Source organism: Astyanax mexicanus, chromosome 13 (assembly GCF_023375975.1).
Source record: "Astyanax mexicanus isolate ESR-SI-001 chromosome 13, AstMex3_surface, whole genome shotgun sequence".
Lineage (NCBI taxonomy): Eukaryota > Metazoa > Chordata > Actinopteri > Characiformes > Acestrorhamphidae > Astyanax > Astyanax mexicanus.
In genome coordinates, this window is record NC_064420.1 from 12,813,530 (window position 1) to 12,837,304 (window position 23,775).

At 40.8% G+C, this 23,775-nt stretch overlaps 1 protein-coding gene across 5 annotated transcripts in view; it reads left to right on the forward strand.

Annotated features, from left to right (window-relative positions):
- utrn (utrophin) overlaps positions 1-23,775 on the forward strand; it is a 364,200-nt gene that overhangs the window by 115,550 nt on the left and 224,875 nt on the right. For all 5 annotated transcript variants that reach the window (XM_022677556.2, XM_022677560.2, XM_022677559.2 and 2 more), the window contains 18 exons: positions 55-210; positions 500-670; positions 1,124-1,303; positions 2,101-2,229; positions 3,047-3,217; positions 3,379-3,561; positions 3,657-3,782; positions 4,926-5,168; positions 7,977-8,149; positions 10,824-10,974; positions 13,558-13,733; positions 15,557-15,692; positions 16,534-16,683; positions 18,735-18,899; positions 20,144-20,245; positions 20,423-20,552; positions 23,207-23,385; positions 23,530-23,647. In XM_022677556.2, the coding sequence (XP_022533277.2) occupies positions 55-210; positions 500-670; positions 1,124-1,303; positions 2,101-2,229; positions 3,047-3,217; positions 3,379-3,561; positions 3,657-3,782; positions 4,926-5,168; positions 7,977-8,149; positions 10,824-10,974; positions 13,558-13,733; positions 15,557-15,692; positions 16,534-16,683; positions 18,735-18,899; positions 20,144-20,245; positions 20,423-20,552; positions 23,207-23,385; positions 23,530-23,647 (2,839 nt within the window). The remainder of the gene's footprint in view (positions 1-54; positions 211-499; positions 671-1,123; positions 1,304-2,100; positions 2,230-3,046; positions 3,218-3,378; positions 3,562-3,656; positions 3,783-4,925; positions 5,169-7,976; positions 8,150-10,823; positions 10,975-13,557; positions 13,734-15,556; positions 15,693-16,533; positions 16,684-18,734; positions 18,900-20,143; positions 20,246-20,422; positions 20,553-23,206; positions 23,386-23,529; positions 23,648-23,775) is intronic.

Here is a 23,775-nt window from a genome sequence, read left to right on the forward strand (position 1 = left end):
ACGGTGCAAAACACAACACATGACATATTTTGCCTCTGCTTTGTGTGAGTGTAGAAGCTGTATAAGATGCTGAGTGAAGTGAAGCTGGAGGTGGAGACAGTGATCAAAACCGGCCGACAGATCGTACAGAAGCAGCAGACGGAGAACCCGAAAAGCATGGACGAACAGCTAACTGCCCTGAAACTGCTGTACAACGAACTGGGAGCACAGGTACACACACAGACACACACACACACCAACAAATTTTAATGTAAATTTGAATTTACATTAAATAAAGCAATGTAAATGTAACTTTTTCATTTCAATTATATTATATATAGATGATCTGATAATTGATGATTATGGCTTACAGCCAATGTAAAACAAAAAATCAGTGTCTCAGAAAATTAGAATATTATATAAAGACCAATTTGTACTTTTGGCAGTGTGGGAAGTGTGCCCAGTATACGTAAGGGATCTATGTGAGGTCGTAACTTGTGTAATGTTGTGTGTGTTTTAGGTAACTGAGGGTAAACAGGAGCTGGAGAAGGCTCTTGCTCTGTCTCAGAAACTGCACAAAGACAGCGCCGCCCTGCAGGTCTGGATGAACTCCACTCAAACACAGCTGGAGCAGAAGATCAACACTGGGGACATGCCTGCTGATATAGACGCAGAGATAGCCTGGACAAATGTGAGTGAGGGTGTACTGTGGGACAACAGGGTTCTTACTACATTATCTAATTAGAAATTTAAACTTATGGTTTAAAAAAAAAAAAAAAAAAAAAAAAAAAATGTATGTAAATGATGTATCAAGAGCCACGGTATCCAGGGTAATGTCAGCATACCACCAAGAAGGACCAACCATATCCAACAGGATTAACTGTGGACGCAAGAGGAAGCTGTCTGAAAGGGATGTTCAGGTGCTAACCCGGATTTTATCCAAAAAAACATAAAACCACGGCTGATCAAATCACGGCAGAATTCAATGTGCACCTCAACTCTCCTGTTTCCACCAGAACTGTCTGTCACCACAATAAATTATTGTGGTCTAAAACCAGGTGTTTCAGTTTCATTGTCCGACCCCTGTATATATAAATTCCATGTTCCATTATAAACTGTTTTTTTTGTTGTTTGTTTTCTGTAGGGCTTATTAAAGGAAAGTGACAGCAAGAAAGCAGATCTGTCTAAAGTGATGGAGAACAGCGGCGCCCTGCAGGCTCTGGTGGAGGGCAGCGAGTCGCAGCTGGAGGACCAGCTCTTCGTTCTGAACGAGGGATGGGAACGAGTGCGAACTCTCACAGAGGACTGGCTCAGTGCTGTGCTGGTGTGTGTTTGAGTACATGTTACCTGTGTTATGTGCTTTTTAAGATGAGCTCCGATAAGACTGACATTTGGACCCAGTATGAATTTGAGCACATTAGAGTTTGCTTTACATTAACAGTTGTAGAGTTATTTCTAATCCAGTTTGAATTATATAGTATGTAGTCTTCTGCCTGTCAGGTTGTAAGGAGCAGTAAAGCCACTCCACTGAGGTACAGCGTTATACAGGAGTTTCATTGAAGTTTCTCCTGCACCAAGGCTGGGTTCAGCAGCATTAGCATTAGCCACAAACTGCTCTACTTTACCTTACCAGAATGTAACTGCTATTGGGTGGCATTTATTAACCGAGGCTTTCTAGTCACCCAAATAAACAGTTTTCATGAGGGAAAATTGTGTAGATTAATATCCAGCACTTGTTTGACTTTGAAAGAAAAAGTTTTTTTTTTTTGCCCCCATCAGCGAGACCTGCTGAATTAAAAGGGAAACATGGCGACGCTTATTTCACTTCAAATATGCATTCTTACTACACCTTATAATCCGATGCGCCTAATATATGAAAATAGACCAGAAAAAAGACGTTCACTGAATGTGCGCCTTAAAAGTGCAAACAATACGGTAATACGGTGTTTGTGCAGTCTGTTGTGATTGTGAAAGTTTTAATCCAGTATAAATATGAAATATATTTGATCATTAACTGACAGTAATATCTGTGTAGTCATATTGGATGAATTCAGTATGAATCTTCTAAATTATTTTACAGAACTCCATTGATAGTTGTGTGTGTGTGTGTGTGTGTTGCAGAATCATCAGAGTGAAGTGGAGATGTTTGATGAGAACTTGGCCCATATCAGTACGTGGGTCTACCAGACTGAGATCCGTCTAGACGAGACCGAGAAACTTCCTGCAGCGGAGAGAGAGACGGTGGTGAAGGTTAGACTCATCAAATAATTTTAATTATAATCTGATAGTAAAAAATTGTAAAGTAAAATTAAAACAGTATGAATAATGTAATGAGACCGGGACTACTACTAGTACTAGGGCTGGAGTAGCATTAGCATTAGCTGCTAACCGCTATTTCCCTGTTCAGAGGTTCAGAGTATTACTGGCCTGTAGTCTGCTGCTAACCCTGACATGCACTTCTGGAGCAGCATTAGCATTACCCCCTAACCACGCTAGCTCTTTAAACGTTCAGGAGTGAGTATTATTGATCTGTAGCCTGCTGCTAACCCTGGCATGCACTTCTGGAGCAGCATTAGCATTACCCCCTAACCATGCTCTCTCTTTAAAGGTTCAGAGGTGAGTGTTATCGTTCTGTAGCCTGCAAATTTATTATGTTAAAACAAGCTATGTGGGACTAGCCGCTAGCTAATATTACTAATATTACTGGAACACTCAGGGTTTTCTCAGTGTAGGTCGTGTGGCAGTTAGGAGGCATAAGTGGTTAGCCACTAATGCTAATGCTCCAGCCTCAGTGGTGGAGAAATTTGGGAATCTAAGCTTACTGTAAATAAACAGAAGCGCTTTACTCAGTTTTCAGGAGAGAAATCTGAGTATATTAATATCCAGCTCTCGTCTTTTTTTTTATTACAGTTTTGTTTACTTAGATTTGCTTTACTTAACTTAGTTAGCTGAGTTAAGTAAGCTTAGATTCCCAAATTTCTCCAGAATCCATATCCAAAATTAAAGGATTTTAAGCGCGTCTTATAGTGTGAAAAATACGGTACTATCTCTCTCTCTCTCCCTCCAGGCTTTGCTGAGTGAGTTGGAGGCGATGAGCGTGAGGGTGGATGGTGCTCGTGATCAGGCGGTGATCCTGATGACCAGCAGGGGGCCTGCCTGCAGAGAGCTGGTGGAGCCCAAACTGGCCGACCTCAACCGCAACTTCCACAAGGTGGCGCAGCACATCAAAACCGCCCAGGTACTGTGAACACACATAGGTCTCGCATAGATTACCTATAGGTTACCTATGTTTGGCCCTTCATGGTCTCATTTTGTGGAATCTGTTAGACAGTAGTGTTGTAGTGTAGAGTCTAGAGTAGAGTGAATAAAGCCGTAAGTGTGTGTTTGTGTTCTGTGCAGCGGTCCGTGGGTCTGGAGCCGGGTGAGGTGGACGTGCAGCAGCTGCAGCAGGAGGTGGTGGTACTGAATAAATCAGCAGCTCCGGTCTCCTTCTCTGAGCAGCAGGAGTTTGAGGAGGAGCTACAGGCAGCTCTCGGTGCACTGGAGCATCAGGACCACACACATGTACCTGATGATGACAAGGTACACTTAATACATGCATGCACATAACACACAAGACGAGCATAGAGGAATGTTAACCCATACTCACACTTTAATGTGTGTGTGTGTGATTTCAGCTGGATGAGGAGAAGGCCCGTGTGGAGGAGATGCTGAGGAGAGGAGAGGAGGTTCTGCTGTCAGTTCCTGAGGAGAACCGAGAGGAGATACGTCTGAGACTGCAGCTGCTGCAGACCCGCTACAGGGTATACTCACACACACACATACAGCAATACACACATACATTAATGGGGGGATCCTTGATAAAGAACGATCCAGAATCCAGAATTTCATGACTTTCTGGGGTACAAGTATACAAGAATGGAGAAACTCTTATATCTCTCCTATATCGCACACAAACGTTTCATCTCTAAAATGCCAACTTTAAAAATAAAAATAAAATAAAAAAATGTTTTGAGACTTAAGTTTTAATATAAATACATTTTGGAGCATTTCTTAAAGTGTCTCCAAATTCACATTGTCATATGTAAAGGGCTGACAAAATTGTTTTTGCAAAACCAAAGGTTTCCATATTTACTTCTGTTCTGTTTTTGTACAATCATCTCCACAATATTGGGTTAGAAATAAAGATTTAGTACAAATTTAAGCAAAGGTAACAAAGTATTACAAAGTAAAGCAAGTCAAAGGGCACACGTAATAGCAACAAACAGCAACATTTATGACTTAATATCAAATATGCGAACATTTGTGTTCAAGGGAGTGAAACTGATATAAAATATCAAGTATTTTTTTTTTCACTTTGCTATGTTTGATAAGAATATAAGCTCATTCGAGCTCACACGCGGATTTTATATTAAACAAAGTACAAACCAAACCTTCATAAATTTAATTATATACTGAGATTCCCACTCGCAGACTCTATATTATGTAAAAATTTACAGTTTTGATTACCCCATTGTAAAAAAACATCAAAACAATAAATCAGCTAATCATAAAACTCAGCACTTAACTAAGATTACATCCAAAACCACACACGCATGCTAAATAGTGCTTAAAAGGCGATGAACTGTAATTAGTTCACACAAGTGCATTCTTTAATTTAGTAAAGTTTATAATACTTTGGTGCACAATTTGGATGCACTAATTAGTGCATTTGTGTGCTGTTTGGGACACAGCCTTTGTGTTAGGTTGGTTTAAGTGTGTTGGGTTTGGAACACAGCAAAACAAACATCCAGTCCAGTAGGGAGAGACACAGTTGGACGGAAGGGAAGGCCAAAGAATGTCTGAAAGAACATTGCTGTGAGAACTTTTGTAAACAAGTTTTGTAAAAGGAAAGCTCTCAAACTGCCACTTTTCCTCTTCTACTTTTTTTTTTTTTTTTTTTATAGGAGATCCACATCCTCAGGACCCGTCGCGTTGTAGAAGTCACCCTAGACTCCTCCTCGTCCTCCCACTCTCTGGCTTCCTCCCTCCCTCTGGAAGATAGGAATCTGTCTGTCTCTCCATCTGCGTATCTGCTGGACGTTAACAAGGGTCTGCTGGCTATGGCCGACAACGAGCTGCTGCTCAACTCCTCTGAGCTCAGCAGTGGACTGTATGAGGATTTCTCCAGCCAGGAGGACACACTGAGGGTATGTGAGGGTACACGAGTGAGGGTACTTAGTATGTCTGCAGCCTCTTCATGCATGCTTGTGGTGTCAAGTTTAAAACTGTGTTTAGAACATACAGATGACTGGTTACCTTCTTTTTCCTCTATTTTCCCCGTTATCTCCTAATGGACCTTATTGATTTTTGGATGCATCTTATATATAACTGGTTTGTCCTTGCTTTCTTTTGGTTTCTTTCTTTTAAACTTGCATTTATAGATGATTGGAAGATTGGCAATAAAATGACATTACATTTAGTGCATGATTTTTTTCCAAATAATGATGTGCATTAGCAATAAAAGACATAGAAATTCAAGGCAAAATTTTTTTTGTGAATAGTAAATAGTGGGGTAGAGGAAGAAAGGAAGGGGAAGAAGGAAATGAGGTTAGAAGTAGTTAGTGTGTTAGAGGTGTTAGGAAAGTAAGTGCTCTTTGAAGAGCTCTGTCTTCAGGAGTTTATTAAAGATAGTGAGAGATTCTCCTGATCTGGTAGTAGAAGGTAGTTAGTTAGAGGTGTTAGGAGAGTAAGTGCTCTTTGAAGAGCTCTGTCTTCAGGAGTTTCTTAAAGATAGTGAGAGATTCTCCTGATCTGGTAGTGGAAGGTAGTTTGTTCCACCATTGGAAAATGTTATACAACAGGCGTGAGAAACTAAGGGACCCAGGACAATTTGAAGAGTTTGCTGCTCAAACACAAATATTAACCCCTTTCTAATTAACCCCTGAGTTGACTCTGGTTTGTTTGAGCAGCCAAATCTCACCAAACTGTGTCAAAATCTGACCCTCCAGCACTAGAGTTTCCCACCCCCAACATATAGCCTGTGAATGAGATGGTTAAATGTTCCATAACATTAAGAAAATTGGCTAATAATAAAGTGACCGTCTGTATTATTTTGTTTCTAAGCTGAAAGCAGGAGAAGTTCTGAGTGGAAAAGGGATAAAAATATTGTGTTTAATGGTCCCAGTGTGCTGGAACGACCTTCCCAGCTAAGCCTAATATATTCTTTCTAAAAACTGGGGTGTCGGGTCGTTTTTCTGGCCAGGTCACGCATCTTTACGTACTTACGTTACATGTTCAGCCTCTAAGAGAGGATCTGTTTCAGTTTTACTGAACACAAGCGTCTGGTGGAGCAATGGAGACTTCAGAAGGGGAATTTCAGAGCTCAGTACCTTTTTCACTCATAGTAAAAAATAAAGTGTGTAGTTGAAGTGAAGTTTCTAAATGGGCTCTCTCTCTATTTCTCTCTGACTGAACATAACCTGGAATCGGATTCATCTGCTCTGAAAGTAGACCGCATCACACCCACCCAGTTTAAAATGATTCTTCCGCATGCTTGGTGCAATTACCCATTCTCACCAAAGAGGGCCATAAATCCCAAAATGTACGGAATTTAAGTACCTTTATTAATTGGGGTGATAAGCAGGTTTACTCTTCATGATGCTGTTTGTTCACTAGTGTTCTCTAACAGACCACTGAGGCATTTACAGTACAGGTGTATCTAAATTGCACACAACTAATTAAGTGACTTCTGAGAGCAATTGATTGCACTTGATTATGTTTAGGAGTTTCAGAGCACAGGGGGCTGAATAATTTTGCACATCACACTTTGGAGGTTTTTATTTGTTTAAAATTTTGAAAACCATGTATCATTTTCTTTTCTCTTCACAACTACTGCTCTGGAAAGAATTAAGTAACCACTTCAGTTTCTGAATCAGTTTCTCTGATTTTGCTATTTATAGGTTTATGTTTGAGTAAAATGAACATTGTTGTTTTATTCTATAAACTACCCACAACATTTCTCCCAAATTCCAAATAAAAATATTGTCATTTAAAGCATTTATTTGCAGAAAATGAGGAATGGCTGAAATAACAAAAAAGATGCAGAGCTTTCAGACCTCAAATAATGCAAAGAAAACAAGTTCATATTCATAAAGTTTTAAGAGTTCAGGAATCAATATTTAGTGCAATAACCCTGTTTTTTGGCATGTTCTCCTCCACCAGTCTTACACACTGCTTTTGGATAATTTTATGCCTGCACTCCTGGTGCAAAAAATCAAGCAGTTCAGTTTGGTTTTATGGCTTGTGATCGTCCATCTTCCTCTTGATTATATTCCAGAGGTTTTCGATTTTGTAAAACATCATCATTAAGTGGTCTCTTATTTTTTCCAGAGCTGCATATGCTACTTTGTGTTAAAATCTAATTAAAATACATTTAAGCTTGTGGTTGTAATGTGACATAATGTGTAAAGGTTCAAGGGGTATGAATACTTTTGCCAGCCTCTGTGTATTCTTGTTTCTTTTGTCTTTTTGATCAGATTCAGCATTCCACTGGGAATATCTGATTGCTATATTGCATTGTGGATGTTGCAGTTTTTTTTTTTTTTTTTGATTTAGACTCCAGTTGGGATGAATGTGTGAATTTCTTGAACTGTGGAGGAACAGTTGAACCCATTCTTATATGATTAGTGTTCAGAACTGGTCAGAACTGCAGTGAAGTGCTCTCTGAAAGTGAGAGGGAATACACTTTAGTGATTAATGGACTATTTATTATTAGAGGGTTTACTGGGTTAAATGATCTCAGTAAAAACTGAGTTGAGGAATGAAGAAATGAAAATATACAGTCCAGCACATAGTAGCTTTAATAGTGGTGGTTCCAATGATCTCTTTTTTTGATGAGTAATGAAGAAATTATAGGTAATAGATTCTCAAAACAGATCACAAGTTTCAGAGCAGTTTTAAAAAACGGTGAACTACATCTCTTTCTCTCTCTCTTTCTCTCTATTTTTTGTCTGTAGAATATAAAGGATAGTTTGGAGCGTCTGGGGGAGCAGGTGACTCTGTTAAATGAACGTCAGCCTGATGTGATCCAGGATGCTTCTAGACAGGAGGTGGTGCAGATAGGTGATGCTCTGACTCAGCTCAACGCTGAATGGGACAGAGTCAACCGCATGTTCAACCAGCGCAAAGGGTGAGTCGATCACACTGTCTTATATAACCTTTCACATTAACTAGAGGCATGTCAAAACATTAGGACACGGGGGTTCGATTGGTCCAGCAGACTAATCCGCTGCCATTATGATTGGGAGATCGCTGTTTGAATCCAGTCATGCAGCTTGCCATCAGTTGCTGAGGCCCTGAGAAAGCACAATTGGCCGTGTTCTTTCTAGGTGTGTAGATGGCGCTCTCTTCCAGCATAACTCTCAAGGTGATGTCTGTCAGCACAGGCATCTGTGAGCTGAGTTTTCCTCTAAGCGCAGCAGTTTGAAAAGAGGCGGTGGCTGACTTCACATATGTCGAAGGAGACGTGTTAGTCTTCACCCTCCTGTTGTTGGGGCATCACTAGTAAAAGAGGAAGTGCAGCTAAGTAGGATTTGGATTTTCATTTGAACTGTGTAACTATAACAATATAAAATGGAATTACCGTATTTTTCGGACTATAAGGCGCACCGTATTATAAGGCGCACGATGAGTGAACGGTCTATTTTTAGTGTTAGTCCATACACAAGGCGCACTGGATTATAAGGCGCACTAAATGAAACTTTATTTATATCAGTAACAATAACTCTGAGCAATAAATCCTTCACAATATCTGTGAAAAATAACAACATCTCTGAGCAATAAATCAACAAGCACAGCAAGTACGTATTACTCCGCGACGCTCCTGACAACGGTAGCCGCAACGCTCCGACAGACCATAATATTATGTTGAAGCACAGCAAGTACCGCATTACTCCGCGAGGCTTCTGACTATAATAGCGTGTTGTGCCGAATTCGGTGAATAAAACGGTTTTAAAACAGAGATAAAGATTGGATAAGTTTCATTTCTGGATGAAGTGATTTCCAGCGCTGTTTGGATATAACTGTGGATTACAGGAGACTGGATTGATGGATTCTCTTTAGTCTGGACGCGTTTTGAAGGTAGGACCTGTGGCTGAGCGCGGGTGTGTGTTCGGGGGGTGGCGGCAGTGACCGGAGGTTACCCCAGGACAAAAGGAGAGCCTTTTATTACTGGAAACATGCGCTCTGACGCAGCTCTAATTCATGAAACATACATCCTACAGTAAAAGCACAGTTCTGGAATCCGGAGAGCCAGACGGTTCGAATGGTGTATGACATGACCGCATTCGATGAAATATGGACGAACGATAAACGCAAATATGAGAGTTATGAATTATTAAAATCATAACCAAGGCATATTTCGCCCTAAATGTTTATTTTCTGAAAGGATATTCCGCTAAATAGGCTAAATAGCTCAAAAGCAGAGATTCTAAGCTTTAAAATGGTATATTGGATGTCTATATTGAACCTGTAACTGTTCATAACTATTCAGAAACACAGCCAGTTATGAAATATTAAATATTTCTGGCCCGCCGGTGGGCCAGCGCGTGTTAAGAGGTTAACTTTACTTAGAAGTGGGCGCTAAAAAGAAACAGTTTGTGCTATTACCCCAGAACGGGTGGAAAGGAAAGTTTACCGGCACCTTGTTCTGGCCACGGAGCTACAGTGGAAACTAGCTACCCTGAGCCACAGCCGAGAGGCAGTACGGCAGTCAAAGGTAACCGCGCGCTAGCCCAAGAGGGGGATCTTTTTCTGGCGTGGGTGAGGAATTCTGCACAACAGAGCGCCGTGTACCACATAAAAATCGAGGTCAGTAAACACAAGCAAAATCCATACACAAGGCGCACTGCATTATAAGGCGCAATGACGATTTTGGGGAAAAAATAAGTATTTTAAGTGCGCCTTATAGCCCGAAAAATACGGTAATACAAATCAGACGTTTTTGAGTAAAAATTGACACGTTATTTACTATTTGAAATGGCTCAAATTAGAATCAAGTTTGGCAGATCAGCTGCAGAAGGTTAAAATCTGGTTAAGAATTTTAAAGGTCTTATTTAAACCCCAGTAAAGGCAATGTGAATTATTGAAGTTGGTGCCCTGAATGCCTGATGGTGGGTACCAGATGGATGGAACATCCCATTTCCTGAGTTGTGGGCATTTGTTTAACTTTACTCAATCCACAGTGTCATATCAGTACTAGGAATACGTTATAGAAGGCATTATCACCCAGAGTGGACAGCACCATGGGTAGTAGTGATATAATGGTCTGTGGTGAGTCAGGACTAAATACTAGTGCATAATGGTTTCATGCATCAGTCACCACGTTATATGTACATTACAAGTGTCAATGGCGATGGATGAACGTAGTATATTGCACTCTGTATTAACTTTATTTAACAGTTAAGCAAAGAGTGAATCAGCACTGTATTACAAATAAATGCAGTCAGAGGAAGAACTAAACACTAAAATAAAAGGCTGAATAGAGATAGCCTGATAATTCTGTGAAGGAAGTTTGAGTCTTTTTTTTATTCCAGAAAATATTTCTCTGCAAATTAAAGCAGTTTTTTTTAATTTTTTTATTTTTTTTATTTTAAATAAGCACATTTTGACCTTTTGCAACCATCAATGTGTACAAGCGATTTACTCGAGTGGTTCGTTTGTATTCAGACCCAGTTTTAATGGTGGTCTTTTCTTCTGCTCATGGCCTTTCTCACACTTCTTCTCCAAAAGAAAGAAAGAAAGAAAGAAAATAATAATAATATTGTTGAATAATATTGTGTGTGTGTGTGTGTGTGTGTGTTTAGATCATTTGATCGTGCGGTTGAAGAGTGGAGGCAGTTTCACTGTGACATGAATGACCTGTCTCAGTGGCTCACCGACACAGAGCAGGTTCTAGCTGATGGAACTGGACCTGATGGAGAACTAGATCTGGAACAAGCCCGTGCTCAACAAGAGGTCAGCCAACTTATCAGTTATCCATCAATCCGCCTATCCATCCATTAATTCACCCAACTTGTCACATATCTTTCCACCAATTTACCAACCCACCAGTCCAATGCATCCACCCATGTCAGCTCACTCTCTTGTCCATGCATCATCCATCCACCATCCATCCATCCATCCATCCATCCATCCACCAGCCAAACCATCCATCCTTTCAGCCACTCACCTACTCAAAGGTTCATACACCTGCATATCCACCAACCTCAATCTCATCAATCCTCCCACTCATGCATCTATTCACTTCCACATCTCTCCAACCTACTGCTCACCTGACCAATTATCCCCTGAACTACCCTTCCTTCCTTCCATCCACCCATCCATCCATCCACATATCCACATATCCACTAGCCTCAGTTTCGCCCATCCTCCCACTCATTAATCCACCAGCCAAGCCATCTATCCTTAGAGCCACTCACCCACTCACACGTCAATAGACCTGCTTATCATCCAACCTCAGCCTCAATTGAACTATCCACTGAACTATCTTTCCATCTTAACACTCATTCATCCATACTTCAAGCCACTCACACATCCATACACCTACCCACCCACCAGCCCATCTACCTACTCACTGACTGACCATCCATCCATCCATCCATCCGTCCATCCATCCATCCATCCATCCATCCATCCATCCATCCACCCACCCACCCACTCACTCACTCACTCACTCACTCACTCACTCACTCACTCACTCACTCACTCACTCAACCCTCCACCCCTACATCCTTCAGAACACTTACACCTGTCCACCCTCCAGCCCTTCCACACCCCCACTGACTGACCTTTCACCCCCAAACAACCCATCCACTCACTAACTTACTCAACCATCCATTCATTCATTCACTGACCACTGCTCTACACACCCAGACACTCGCCAATCTATCCTTCCATTCATTTACCCCCCCCTACATCCATTAATTCTCACATCCTCTTATTCAGCACTGACAAGAATTTTTTTGTGATACATTTATATTTTATGACTGTTTAAAAATGAGATTTATACCTATATTGACCTTATAAAACAGATATGTCACACATGCTTTAAACTGTAACATTGATATCATTAGAGAACTAACTGCTTCACTTTTTCAAAGATAAATCAGTATGTAAGTTCAAGTAAGTATGAAAGTAAGTTTAATTCCATTTCACTCTTAAAAGATTAAACGGTTATTTGATTAAATATTAGTTCCTTATATATATATAACTAGAACTTGCTTTTGACATTGCAATAAAGTGCACTTATCGTTTTTATAGAATTAAAGCTGGTTCTTTTAAATTCTGTGTTAGCTATTTTACTAGCTGTGTGGTCAGCTATCCAATCTTTAAAGCAATCTTTGATTAAAAGACAGCAGCGGAAAACAGCTCTGTTTATTTAAGGTCAAATCTGGAGTTCACGAGAAATCCAGGGCAGAAATATGCAAACCACGGTTTGTTCTCTGCATGCAAATGCTGTTTGCCTAATTAGCCGCTGACTACAGCGGGAGAACAAACAAAGCAGGCGTAATTTATGACTAACACAGAAAAGCTCCTGTGTCTTTCAGACATCCCAGCAAAATCAAACGCGATCACATCTGCAAAGATATTTAGTTAAATCGGTTCATTTGGTTTGTTTGATCTGTGGGAAACGAGGGGTTTGAAGATATAGCGAAACCTCTCGCCCCCCTGTTAATGAGCTCTTGGGCAAACAGCAGCTTTCAGCACGGTTAATAAGCCCAATTCGTTTTATGTTTGAGTGTGCGAGGGTCTTTAATTGGCTTTTGATGGGCGTGCGGTAGTGGTAGGCACTTTGAACTAAATCCGCTCTAAGACCCCAGAGCTCTGCGAGCTTCCACAAGCTGGAATACACTGAAAACTCCTCATCTCGGGTGAGCCGACGGGAGAAATACACGCAGACAATGCTAATACAAACCAATACAAGCCTTATTGCTCTGATCTGGGGTTTCTGCATTGGCGACTTATTGTCTTTTTTGTAAGTGACCCATATTTATCATTATTTCGTTGGGGGGGGGGGGGGGGGGGATTAAAAAAAAAATTCTTTATAGCAAAACCATATCAAATCAAATCCAATCTGGTCGCTCTTAATTATGGCCAGAGTGATCTATTTTAAGTGTTTATTTCTTGTATTGTTAATAATTATGGCTTACAGTCAGTAAAAACCCAAAAATCATTGTGTCAGAAAATTTGAATATTATGTATGACCAGTTGGTATTTTTGGCAGTGTGGGAAATGTGCCAAGTACCTGCTGTAAAAAGTAATACACATTAAAAGTCTGCACTAATGTGTGTGTATATATATATATATATATATATATATATATATATATATATATATATACACATATATATATATACATATATACACATATATATATACATATATATATGTATATAAATATATATGTATATATACACAAACTATTTTTTTATTCAGTACCAAGAACAAGAAAAAATAATATATGAATATCTTTTATGCATTATTTTTTCCATGTCTTGGTATGTTTTTAATGTGTATTGTGTGTGTGTGTTATTGCAGGAACTAGAAGAAGGCCTGGCTAATCACCAGTCTGTGCTGGCTATACTTTCCCGGTCAGGAGAGAGAATCATTGGTCAGCTCTCATCTCCAGATGGACCTCTGCTCCAAAACAAGCTGGACAACCTCTCACAGCGCTGGAGAATCATACACACTCAGCTCTCTGACCGTCGCCGCAGGTAACCACAGCAGAGCTCTGCAGCCGTTTACTCTCGCCAATAGACCTCAACATTGCTGAGTGAACGTCTTCTGTAATTCCATTAACCCTTTACTACATCAGGGCTGGGAGATTAATTCAATGAATTTGATTAGAAACCTGACTGTCAGAAACCTGTAAAGAACTCTTACGGACAGTGATTTTCATATTTTACACTTTTCCTCAACTGAAATATAAGGAGGTTATGTTTGCACCCTGTTTAATATAAAGTTGTTTATGAACTAAAAATCTAAATTGTAATTAAGAGTCACTCACATATATTTTAAGAATATCAAGATTAGGGCTGAGTAACGAAATTTGATAGCATAAATGCACATTTGAAATGTCTCAGTACTACAGAGTACCAGATGTTCTAAGAAAATTCAGTGCCTGTTTTTGAAACTTTGCATGAATCGTACATAAACTAACCAAACGTAGATAGCCAGCACAGCAAGACTGTCTCTCTCACTTGCTCCGTCTCTCTCTTTCTCTCTCACTCACTTGCTCCGTCTCTCTCTTTCTCCCTCTCTCACTTGCTCCGTCTCTCTCTTTCTCCCTCACTCACTTGCTGTCTCTCACGCTTACTCGCTCTGTATGTCTCATGCTCATTTGCTGTCTCTCTCTCTCACTCGCTCTCTTTCCCCTTTTACTCACTCACTCTGTCTCTCTCACGCTCACTCACTCTGTCTCTCCCTCTTTCTCACTCACTCGCTGTATCTCTCTCCCACTCACTTGCTGTCTCTCTCTCTCTCACTCGCTCTCTTTCCCCCTTTCACTCACTCGCTCTGTCTCTCTCTCTCTCTCTCTCTCTCTCTCTCTCTCTCACGCTCACTCGCTGTCTCTCTCTCTTTCACTCATTCGCTGTCTCTCTCTCACTCTCTCTCTCCTCCTTTCACTCACTCGCTCTCTCTCTCTCTCACTCACTCGCTGTGTCTCCCTCTCACTCACTTGCTGTCTCTCTCTCTCACTCGCTCTCTCTGCTCTTTTCACTCACTTGCTGTCTCTCTCTCTCTCTCTCTCACTCACTCTGTCTCTCCCTCTTTCTCACTCACTCGCTGTATCTCCCTCTCACTCACTCGCTGTGTCTCTCTCTCTCACTCGCTCTCTCTGCTCTTTTCACTCACTTGCTGTCTCTCTCTCTCTCTCTCACTCACTCGCTGTCTCGCTCTCTCACTCGCTTGCTGTGTCACTCGCTCTGTCTCTGTCTCTCTCTCTCTCTCTCTCTCTCTCTGTGTCTCTCACTCACTTGCGCTCTCTCTCTCTCACTCGCTCTCTTTTTTCTCCCACTTTGTCTCTCTCTCTCTCTCTCTCTCTCTCTCTGTGTCTCTCACTCACTTGCGCTCTCTCTCTCTCACTCGCTCTCTTTTTTCTCCCACTTTGTCTCTCTCTCTCTCACTCACTCGCTGTGTCTCTTGCTCACTTTAATTTTGCTAATCTAATGCTAATATTTCTTATAAACTGAAATGCATCCATCAGTATGCTTAGGAGAAACATTTGTAGTTTAAACAGTTAAAGTAATGCTGCTGTTTTTTTTCTTTTTTTTCTTTTATTTCTTAATAAAGCACAATTTGTAAAAAGGTATTGAAAAAAGTATCATTTGGGTATCTGTATTAACTTCAAAGTTTCGTATCAGTGCCGAAAGTTTTTAAATGATACCTAGCCCTAATCAAGGTTAACACATTTTTAAGATATCCCCAGCCCTAGTTCATCACTAATAAAATCACCAAGAAAATCACTGTTGAGAGGATTGTAAGTGTTAGGGAACTGTCCAGTGCTTGTTCTGGAATGTTGTGTGTTTGTGTTCAGGTTGACGGTTGGGGACCCTGCTGTTTTAGAAGTGGTTCAGCGCAGTGCTGATCTGGCGCACTGGCTGGAGCAGACTGAGGTTGCAGTGGCCACTCTGCCCGTGTCTGCAACTGACAAGAACCTCCAAGAACTGAAGGTGAGCACAGAAATCTGACCTTCCACAATTCTGTTTGGAAGGAAGTTAAAGGTTTACCTGGAACTAAATAAGTTATTAAACATTTACACTGATATGGGACCTCTTGGTAACTTTTATTGAGCTACACATGCAGACGTAGTGTGGCAGTGCCGTGCATCTCGGCAGGGGTTGTAGAGGTTCTTAATGGAGTCCTATAATAAACCTTCACACACGGCTTGAATATTCTCACAGAGTAGCTGCTGATTTTGCAGTAGGGGTGGAACACTGTAGCATCCCACTACAGTATGTGCATTCAGAAGGGTGGAGCTACAGGTTGAAGGCTGACAACAGTTTCTACACGCATAGATTATCAGTCCTGTTTTTTTTTTTTTCTTTTTTTTTTCTTTTTCGTGCAGCTATTTGTTTGGCAAGGAGTGTAGTTCTGTCACTGTAACTGCATTTTGCATCATACTGAGACCCCTTGAGGAGGCTAATCTTGGTCTGCATCCAGATCTACAGTATCTCTGTGGGCCTATTTCTTTTGACTTTAGGCTACAGTCCTCTGGCTAAACTGAGGAAACCTGTTTTATGAAAAAGGCCTGAGGGATGTTCCAGTTGGACACTCCTGAACTGCTACAGGCTAATCCCTAAAGCACGTGCTCTATTAAAACATTCTATTTTCATCTTTTCTTGTGCTGCATTCTTTTCTGTCTCTTATGTCTTGTTTGTCTCTTCTGTCTTTCGCTTTAGCTTCTCCCTGGTGGTCCAATAAAGCTTCACATCCATGTTTCCAGTTCAGTACATTTATCACTTCTCCCTCTCACCCCCCCCCTCTCTCTCTCTCTCTCTCTCTCTCTCTCAGGCCCTGGCAGAGGAGATGGATTTGCAGAACGAGAGTCTGACTTGGCTGAACAGGAACGGGACTCAGATTCTAGCTAAATCCAACCTGACTTCTCATGAAAGAGATGTGCACACGTCCAATCTGCGTCAGATCAACATGAATTGGAGCAAGGTCCGGTTTATAGGCCTTTTTTATAGTATGATTCTGGCTGCGACCCATCCATTTCTTTTTCCAGCTTTTTTTTTTAAACATCTGTTTATTAGAGTTTTTTAGTTATTAGGAAAAACACCTCTAGGCCAAAAAAAAAAAAAAGTTCAGCTTGGTTTGATGGCTTGTGATCATCCATCTTTCTCTTGATAATATTCCAGAAGTTTTCAATTTGTTAAAATCATGGGAAAACATCATCATTAAGTGGTCTATTATTTTTTTCAGAGCTGTATATTATAAAAAAACAAACAAAAGGATACGTAAAAAGAGTAAATATGTAAAAAAAAAAAACTTACATAAATAAATAAATGCGTATATTTCCAGGAACGAAAATCAGCAATAGTAATTTTTAAGATTCAGTCTTGATATGAGTAAATCATGGATTTACATAATCACTGAAGGGTTTAAATTGTATTTCCCTGTGCCTGGTTTCACTTCTTTTCTGCTAAAATAATAATCAAGTCATCTTCTCAAGCAGATGTCAATGCATCTAGGGATAGATCTGCTTAATTAGATGATAAAAGTTATTAAAATATGTTCAGCAGGGGCAAAGATTCATCCTGGAAGCAATTAGGTGCCTTAGGAAAGGTTGTTCTATTAGATCTAGTGTCTCAAATTTGTAAAAACTGAAATATATTGTGTCTCAAATTTGTAAAAACTGAAAGAAATTGGATTGAGGTAAATTAAATTTGCTGCATAATATTTTAAAATAGGGAAACAAGCCCAGATTTGAAAGCACCTGTCTTAAACAGAGGGGAAATAATTCTAATTTGCACACAAGGGGGAAATACAAGATTTTTGTATATGCTGTATAAAATGCTGCCTTAGTTCTTCTTTTGGAAACCTAAACTTTTCTTATTGAATTTTGTTTTTAAAATGTTTATGGAGCCTAAAGGTTCTCTGTATGATCTGATTTTAAAAGATCGGCTAAATCAAATGACATTTTAGTGGCGTTCAGAGAGAGCACCTTTACTTCACCCCATCCCCTCAACATCCCATTACTCCACCTCCATTTAAAAGTCCCATTACTCCACCCCATCGCCTCAAAGATCCATTACTCCACCCCATCTCCTCAACATCCCATTACTCCTCCTCCATTTAAAAGTCCCATTACTCCACCCCATCGCCTCAAAGATCCATTACTCCACCCCATCTCTTCTAAACAACCCATTACTCCACCCAATCTCTTTTCAACACACCCTTATTCCACCTCCATCTCCTCAACTCCCCATCACCCCTTCCCATCTCCTCAATGATCAATTACTCAACCTCCATCTTCTCAATGGCCCATTACTTAACCTCCAACTCCTTAATGCCCTGTTACTCCACCCCATTGCCTCAATGATCCATTACTCAACCTCCATCTCCTCAACGGCCCATTAATTAACCTCCATTTCCTTAATGCCCTGTTACTCCTCTCCATTGCCTTAATGATCCATTACTTAACCTCCATCTCCTCAACGGCCCATTACTTAACCTCTATCTCCTTAATGCCCTGTTACTCCACCCCATTGCCTCAATGATCCATTACTTAACCTCTATCTCCCCAACGCCCTATTACCCCATCTCATCTTCTCTTAACACTTCATTACTGTGCCTCATGTCCTTTCAACAAACCTTTACTTCACCCTGTCCCTCCTCCACCTCCATCTCCTCAACTCCCCATTACTCCACCTCCATCTCCTCAACTCCCCATTACTCCAATCTCCTTAACAAACCATTGCTGTACCCCATCTCCCCATAACTCCTCTCCATCCCCTCAATGATTCATTACCCCACCCCATCTCCTTAACAAACCATTACCCACCCCATCTCCTCTTGACACCTGATTACTCCACCCCATCTCCTCAACACTGCATTACTCCTCCCAAATCTTTCTTACTCCACCCTTCAGTATTGACATATCTTACTAAATGCTTTATTTTTACATAATTTTATACATATTTTGATCTATTTTTAGAGATAAGCATGTATCATCTCCTGTCCTCACCGTGTCCTCTGTGTTCGCTCTGCAGGTGACTCGGGAGCTATTGGATAAGGTTGGTGAGGTGGAGTCCAGGCTGCAGTCTGACGGTCAGTTTCAGGAAAGAATGACTCGACTGGGTGACTGGTTGTATCTCACTCATCAGTCTCTGAGTGGACGAGGAGCGAACACTCCCCTCTCAGCCTCTGAAGCTCAGGTGAGCTCCTACATCACACACAGTGAGCGGTGGGCGGAGCAGAGGGGTCAGGGCGTGTCCTGGCTGACCTGCGACCCGACTCTCACGCTTGATTAAAGATGTATAAGGCTGAGCCAAACACAATTAATCAGAGTGATTCAGCCGTAGCCCCGGAAGGTCGGTGTCCTGTATAGTTTGTGGGGTTTTTTAAGCTGTTCTGGACTCCGGCCCAACGGTCATTTATTGAGGGGCATTCTCCTGCAGCTTGTAGCTGTACAAGGTTCAATATGGCTTCGATTAGAGAGGAATTAATGGTGCATTGAATGCAGTGTTTAAAGGAAACCAACAAAAGAAAACCACACCGGTATGAGCATGAGTAAGGGGTTATCTTTTGAATGAGTTTAAATATAGGCAAACATGCTCATGACAAGGCAACGTGAATTATGGGAGCTGAATTGAGGCCTGATAGTGGGTGCCATTTCTGAAGTTAGCCCTATCCGAACGGGATTCGTTTCTCTGTGAAAAATATTTCACCCTTCTACTCAGTGATAAAACTCCTGCATCCGGACTGTATTGGGAAAAAAAAAAAAAACAGGAGGACCAGTGAGTTTTTAAGCTTCCTCAGTCACATGACATCGCATTCAGTAGCTCCTCCATTTCCACTCGCTGTTGCGTTTAACATGGATCTCCGTGGAAATGCGTGGCTAAAGTGTAATTATGGTGCGGGGCCGTGAACAAATAGCTATTTTATTAAACACGAGTCTGCACGGGACTTAAATTACCTTATGACCTGTAATTTTCTCAGAGGATGGCTGAGAAAAACAAATACATGGTTGTTCTGGACGGGAATAAAATCACAGAGGACCCCCTAAAAAAAAGAAAATTACCCCAGGACCGCCTGAGAAACTAATCTCATCCAGATAGGGCGAATGACTAGGCTTAATCTCTGTCCAGTAGAGGAATCCATTGTCTTCTTGCTTTTATTTCTTGCATCACGTTTCCCTAGACATGAAATAACACTTTTTTAAGGTTATGGAATTATGAATTATGAATTATGAACCTGTGGGAATAACATTGATTTGGCAAAATCCTTAAAGCACCTTAGAATCATGAGACTGAACTACACTTGCTTTCATGAAGTGCAATGATGATAGTATTCCATATGATTCCTTGACGTAGGATTAATGACTGAATTCTGAATCTTAAGAGATTGATGGTGCAGACTGAGGTGGGATTTAATCTGTTTGACTCTTCTGTGTTTGCAGGCTCTGGAGACGTCTATGAGGGAGCGGAAGAGAGAGCTGGAGGAGCTTCTCGCTCGTTCCATTGAGCTTCAGAGGAGACAGCTGCTTCTGCCTCAGGAAAAGGTGGGAGTCAGACAACAGGCCTCAGTACACCAGTGCTGCCTAAGGCTTGCACCATGAATCACATCACACACATGAAAGTTCAAGAGTATATTTTATAGAATTGTTTTATTAGCCTTTTCACCTGTTGTGTGTGTGTGTGTGTGTGTGTGTGTGTGTGTTTGTTTGTGTGTATTACAGAGTAAAATAGAGCAGTTGGCAGCAGACTGGAAGGTTCTCGATGTCCGACTGAAAGAGACTGCACAAGTTCCTCTGTCACCATGGACACACCAGGTCACCCAGCAACAACTCGTAGCAACAGCATCACCAGGTTTGAAGCTCATCATCTACATCCTCTTAAAACCAAACTAGAAGATTATTTTAATCTGTAATTTGCAGCGTTAATCACTGCTCACTTATCGGCCAGTTTTCACCCAGGCACTAGGGATGTCCCAATCACATTTTTTGCCCTAGAGTCTGCAGTTAAAAAAAAAAACAAACAAAAAAAAACCAAGTCGTCCCTAAGATTTTAAAATGAATTTTTAATTATTATTAAAACAATGTTTTTAAAAAATACCCTTTTATTATAAAATAAACAAGTACTAGCTAGCCATATAAAGTATTTCCATTTAACTATAAAATATTAAATATCTTTTCTTAAATAAATGAACTAACATTTGTCACACAACAGTTCTATGATTAATCATAATTAAGATCATGAATGATTCATTTTTTAATGCTGGTATGTCTGTATTTTTGGGAGGGAGACAGTTTTAGGTCTCCCAGTTTAAGTTATAGTTATTTATATATATATATATATATATATATATATATATATATATATATATATATATATATATATATATATATATATATATATATATTTTTTTTTTTTTTTTTTTTACTATATTATAATATCTTATGGTTTTCATGCTTTTATTAGAATATTTTAATGGGCTTGAATCTAGAGCTTAGATCGGGCCCAAAAAATCTGACCTGACCCAAACCATAAACTGTCATTATAAGCCCCAGCCCAACCCGACCCATAAACTGCTGTTTTCCAGCCGTTTGAATAAGCACAGACTTATTATTTAATAAAAATGTTTTTTTAAGAACAGCTTCACACAGTGCTGCAAGTCAAACGCAGACAAGTGAAGGAGCTCACGTGCGGCCAGAGCTGCGTGATTTATAACTTGTACAACTTTCTTTAAACAGTTTAACTTGTAACTTACAAGGTTATTATAGTTTTGAAATTTTCTTTATAGTTTCATTTTATTTTATTTTTTATTTTTTTTTATTTTCCAGTTAAATTTGAGAGAGAGAGAGACAGAGAGAGAGAGAGAGAGAGAGAGAGAGAGAGAGAGAGAGAGAGAGAGAGAGAGAGAGAGAGAGAGAGAGAGAGAGAGAGAGAGAGAGAGAGAGAGAGAGAGAGAGAGAGAGAGAGAGAGAGAGAGAGAGAGAGAGAGAGAGAGAGAGAGAGAGAGAGAGAGAGAGAGAGAGAGAGAGAGAGAGAGAGAGAGAGAGAGAGAGAGAGAGAGAGAGAGAGAGAGAGAGAGAGACAGACAGACAGACAGACAGACAGACAGACAGACAGACAGACAGACAGACAGACAGACAGACAGACAGACAGACAGACAGACAGACAGACAGACAGACAGACAGACAGACAGACAGACAGACAGACAGACAGACAGACAGACAGACAGACAGACAGACAGACAGACAGACAGACAGACAGACAGACAGACAGACAGACAGACAGACAGACAGACAGACAGACAGACAGACAGACAGACAGACAGACAGACAGACAGACAGACAGACAGACAGACAGACAGACAGACAGACAGACAGACAGACAGACAGACAGACAGACAGACAGACAGACAGACAGACAGACAGACAGACAGACAGACAGACAGACAGACAGACAGACAGACAGACAGACAGACAGACAGACAGACAGACAGACAGACAGACAGACAGACAGACAGACAGACAGACAGACAGACAGACAGACAGACAGACAGACAGACAGACAGACAGACAGACAGACAGACAGACAGACAGACAGACAGACAGACAGACAGACAGACAGAGAGAGAGAGAGAGAGAGAGAGAGAGAGAGAGAGAGAGAGAGAGAGAGAGAGAGAGAGAGAGAGGTGGGAAATCTCAGCCCAAAATCGGTTCGGGTTTAACTGGAAGCTTAATGGAGAAAAGAAATGCTGGTGTAGCTGCATAGATGGCATGCATTTTGATATTTATTATTATTATATTTCAAATTGGAAAGAGTGTGCAACTGTGACTGAGAGCGAGTATGTGTGTGAGAGAGAGAGCGCCTGAGAGTCTTCAGCACAGTGATGCTGTTTCTACAGTTTGGAGGAAAATGAAGTGTGGATGAAAGTAGAGGATGGATTTACAGATAGCGTGCTGGATTAGTCTCTGTGCTAAGCGGTCATAAACCAGCATCGATGAACAACAAGACTGCGCAAGAGTTTGCTTTCATACTCACAACAGACACACTTGGGTGACATTAGGGAAAGGCCGCTGCAAGTGTGAGCTCAGAATGGGCATTCTCAATGTGTGCGTGTGTAGCAGAGTCTGTAGTGAACTCGTGGAGTAACAATGTAGCATTACTTTTTCATACATCAGTGATCCGAATCTTTTCCACCAGATCCTTTGAAAAGTAGATGATCGACCCTGTTTTCGGATTAAGTGATTAGATTGAGGACATCCCTACCATGCACAGAATATAAATACACTGAGAAATATGATTACTGAGCGGAAATCCAGCTCTCTTTATCTGATAAACTCCAATCTAATAAATCAGAGCATGCTGTTTACAGGACTACTTAAATAATCAGATGCAGAACTGCAGAAATCTGATCAGGGGTGTCTATGTACTGTAAATGCTCTCAATGATATAGTGGGATCTCTCCACGAATTGCTATAAAATTCAGTATTGTGTTTTTTTGTATCCGTCAGTGTTGTCGGATGTCCAGAGGTCAGTCCTGCTCTCAGAAGCCCCCCTCAGTGCGGACAGTGTGAGTGACCGGGCCACAGAGCTGGCCGACTGGCTGCAGCTCATCCAGCAGATGCTCAAATCCAGTATAGTCACTGTGGGAGACACTGATGAGATACGCACCACTATCAGTCGACTGGAGGTGTGTGTGTGTGTGTGTGTGTGTGTGTGTCCACAGGTGTTGGTGTTGTCAGATGATTGTGTTTTTCTATATGCCATCAAGCTGTGTTTAACTGGGGTAGATATCTAAGTTTGTGTGTGTGTGTGTGTGTGTGTGTGTTTGCAGGTTACTAAAGCAGATCTAGAGCAGAGGCATCCTCAGCTGGAGGATATTTTCACTCTGGCTCAGAACATCAAGAACAAAACCTCAGATCTGGACGTGCGCACCTCCATCACTGAGAAATGTAAGAAGATTCTTCTGCCTTCTTATCATCATTTCTTCCTTTTCCTCATCTTTTTTTTCCCTACTTTTTCATCTCGTCATCTTCTTTATTGTCTTATTTTGAACTTCCTCTTTCTTCTTCTTCATTTT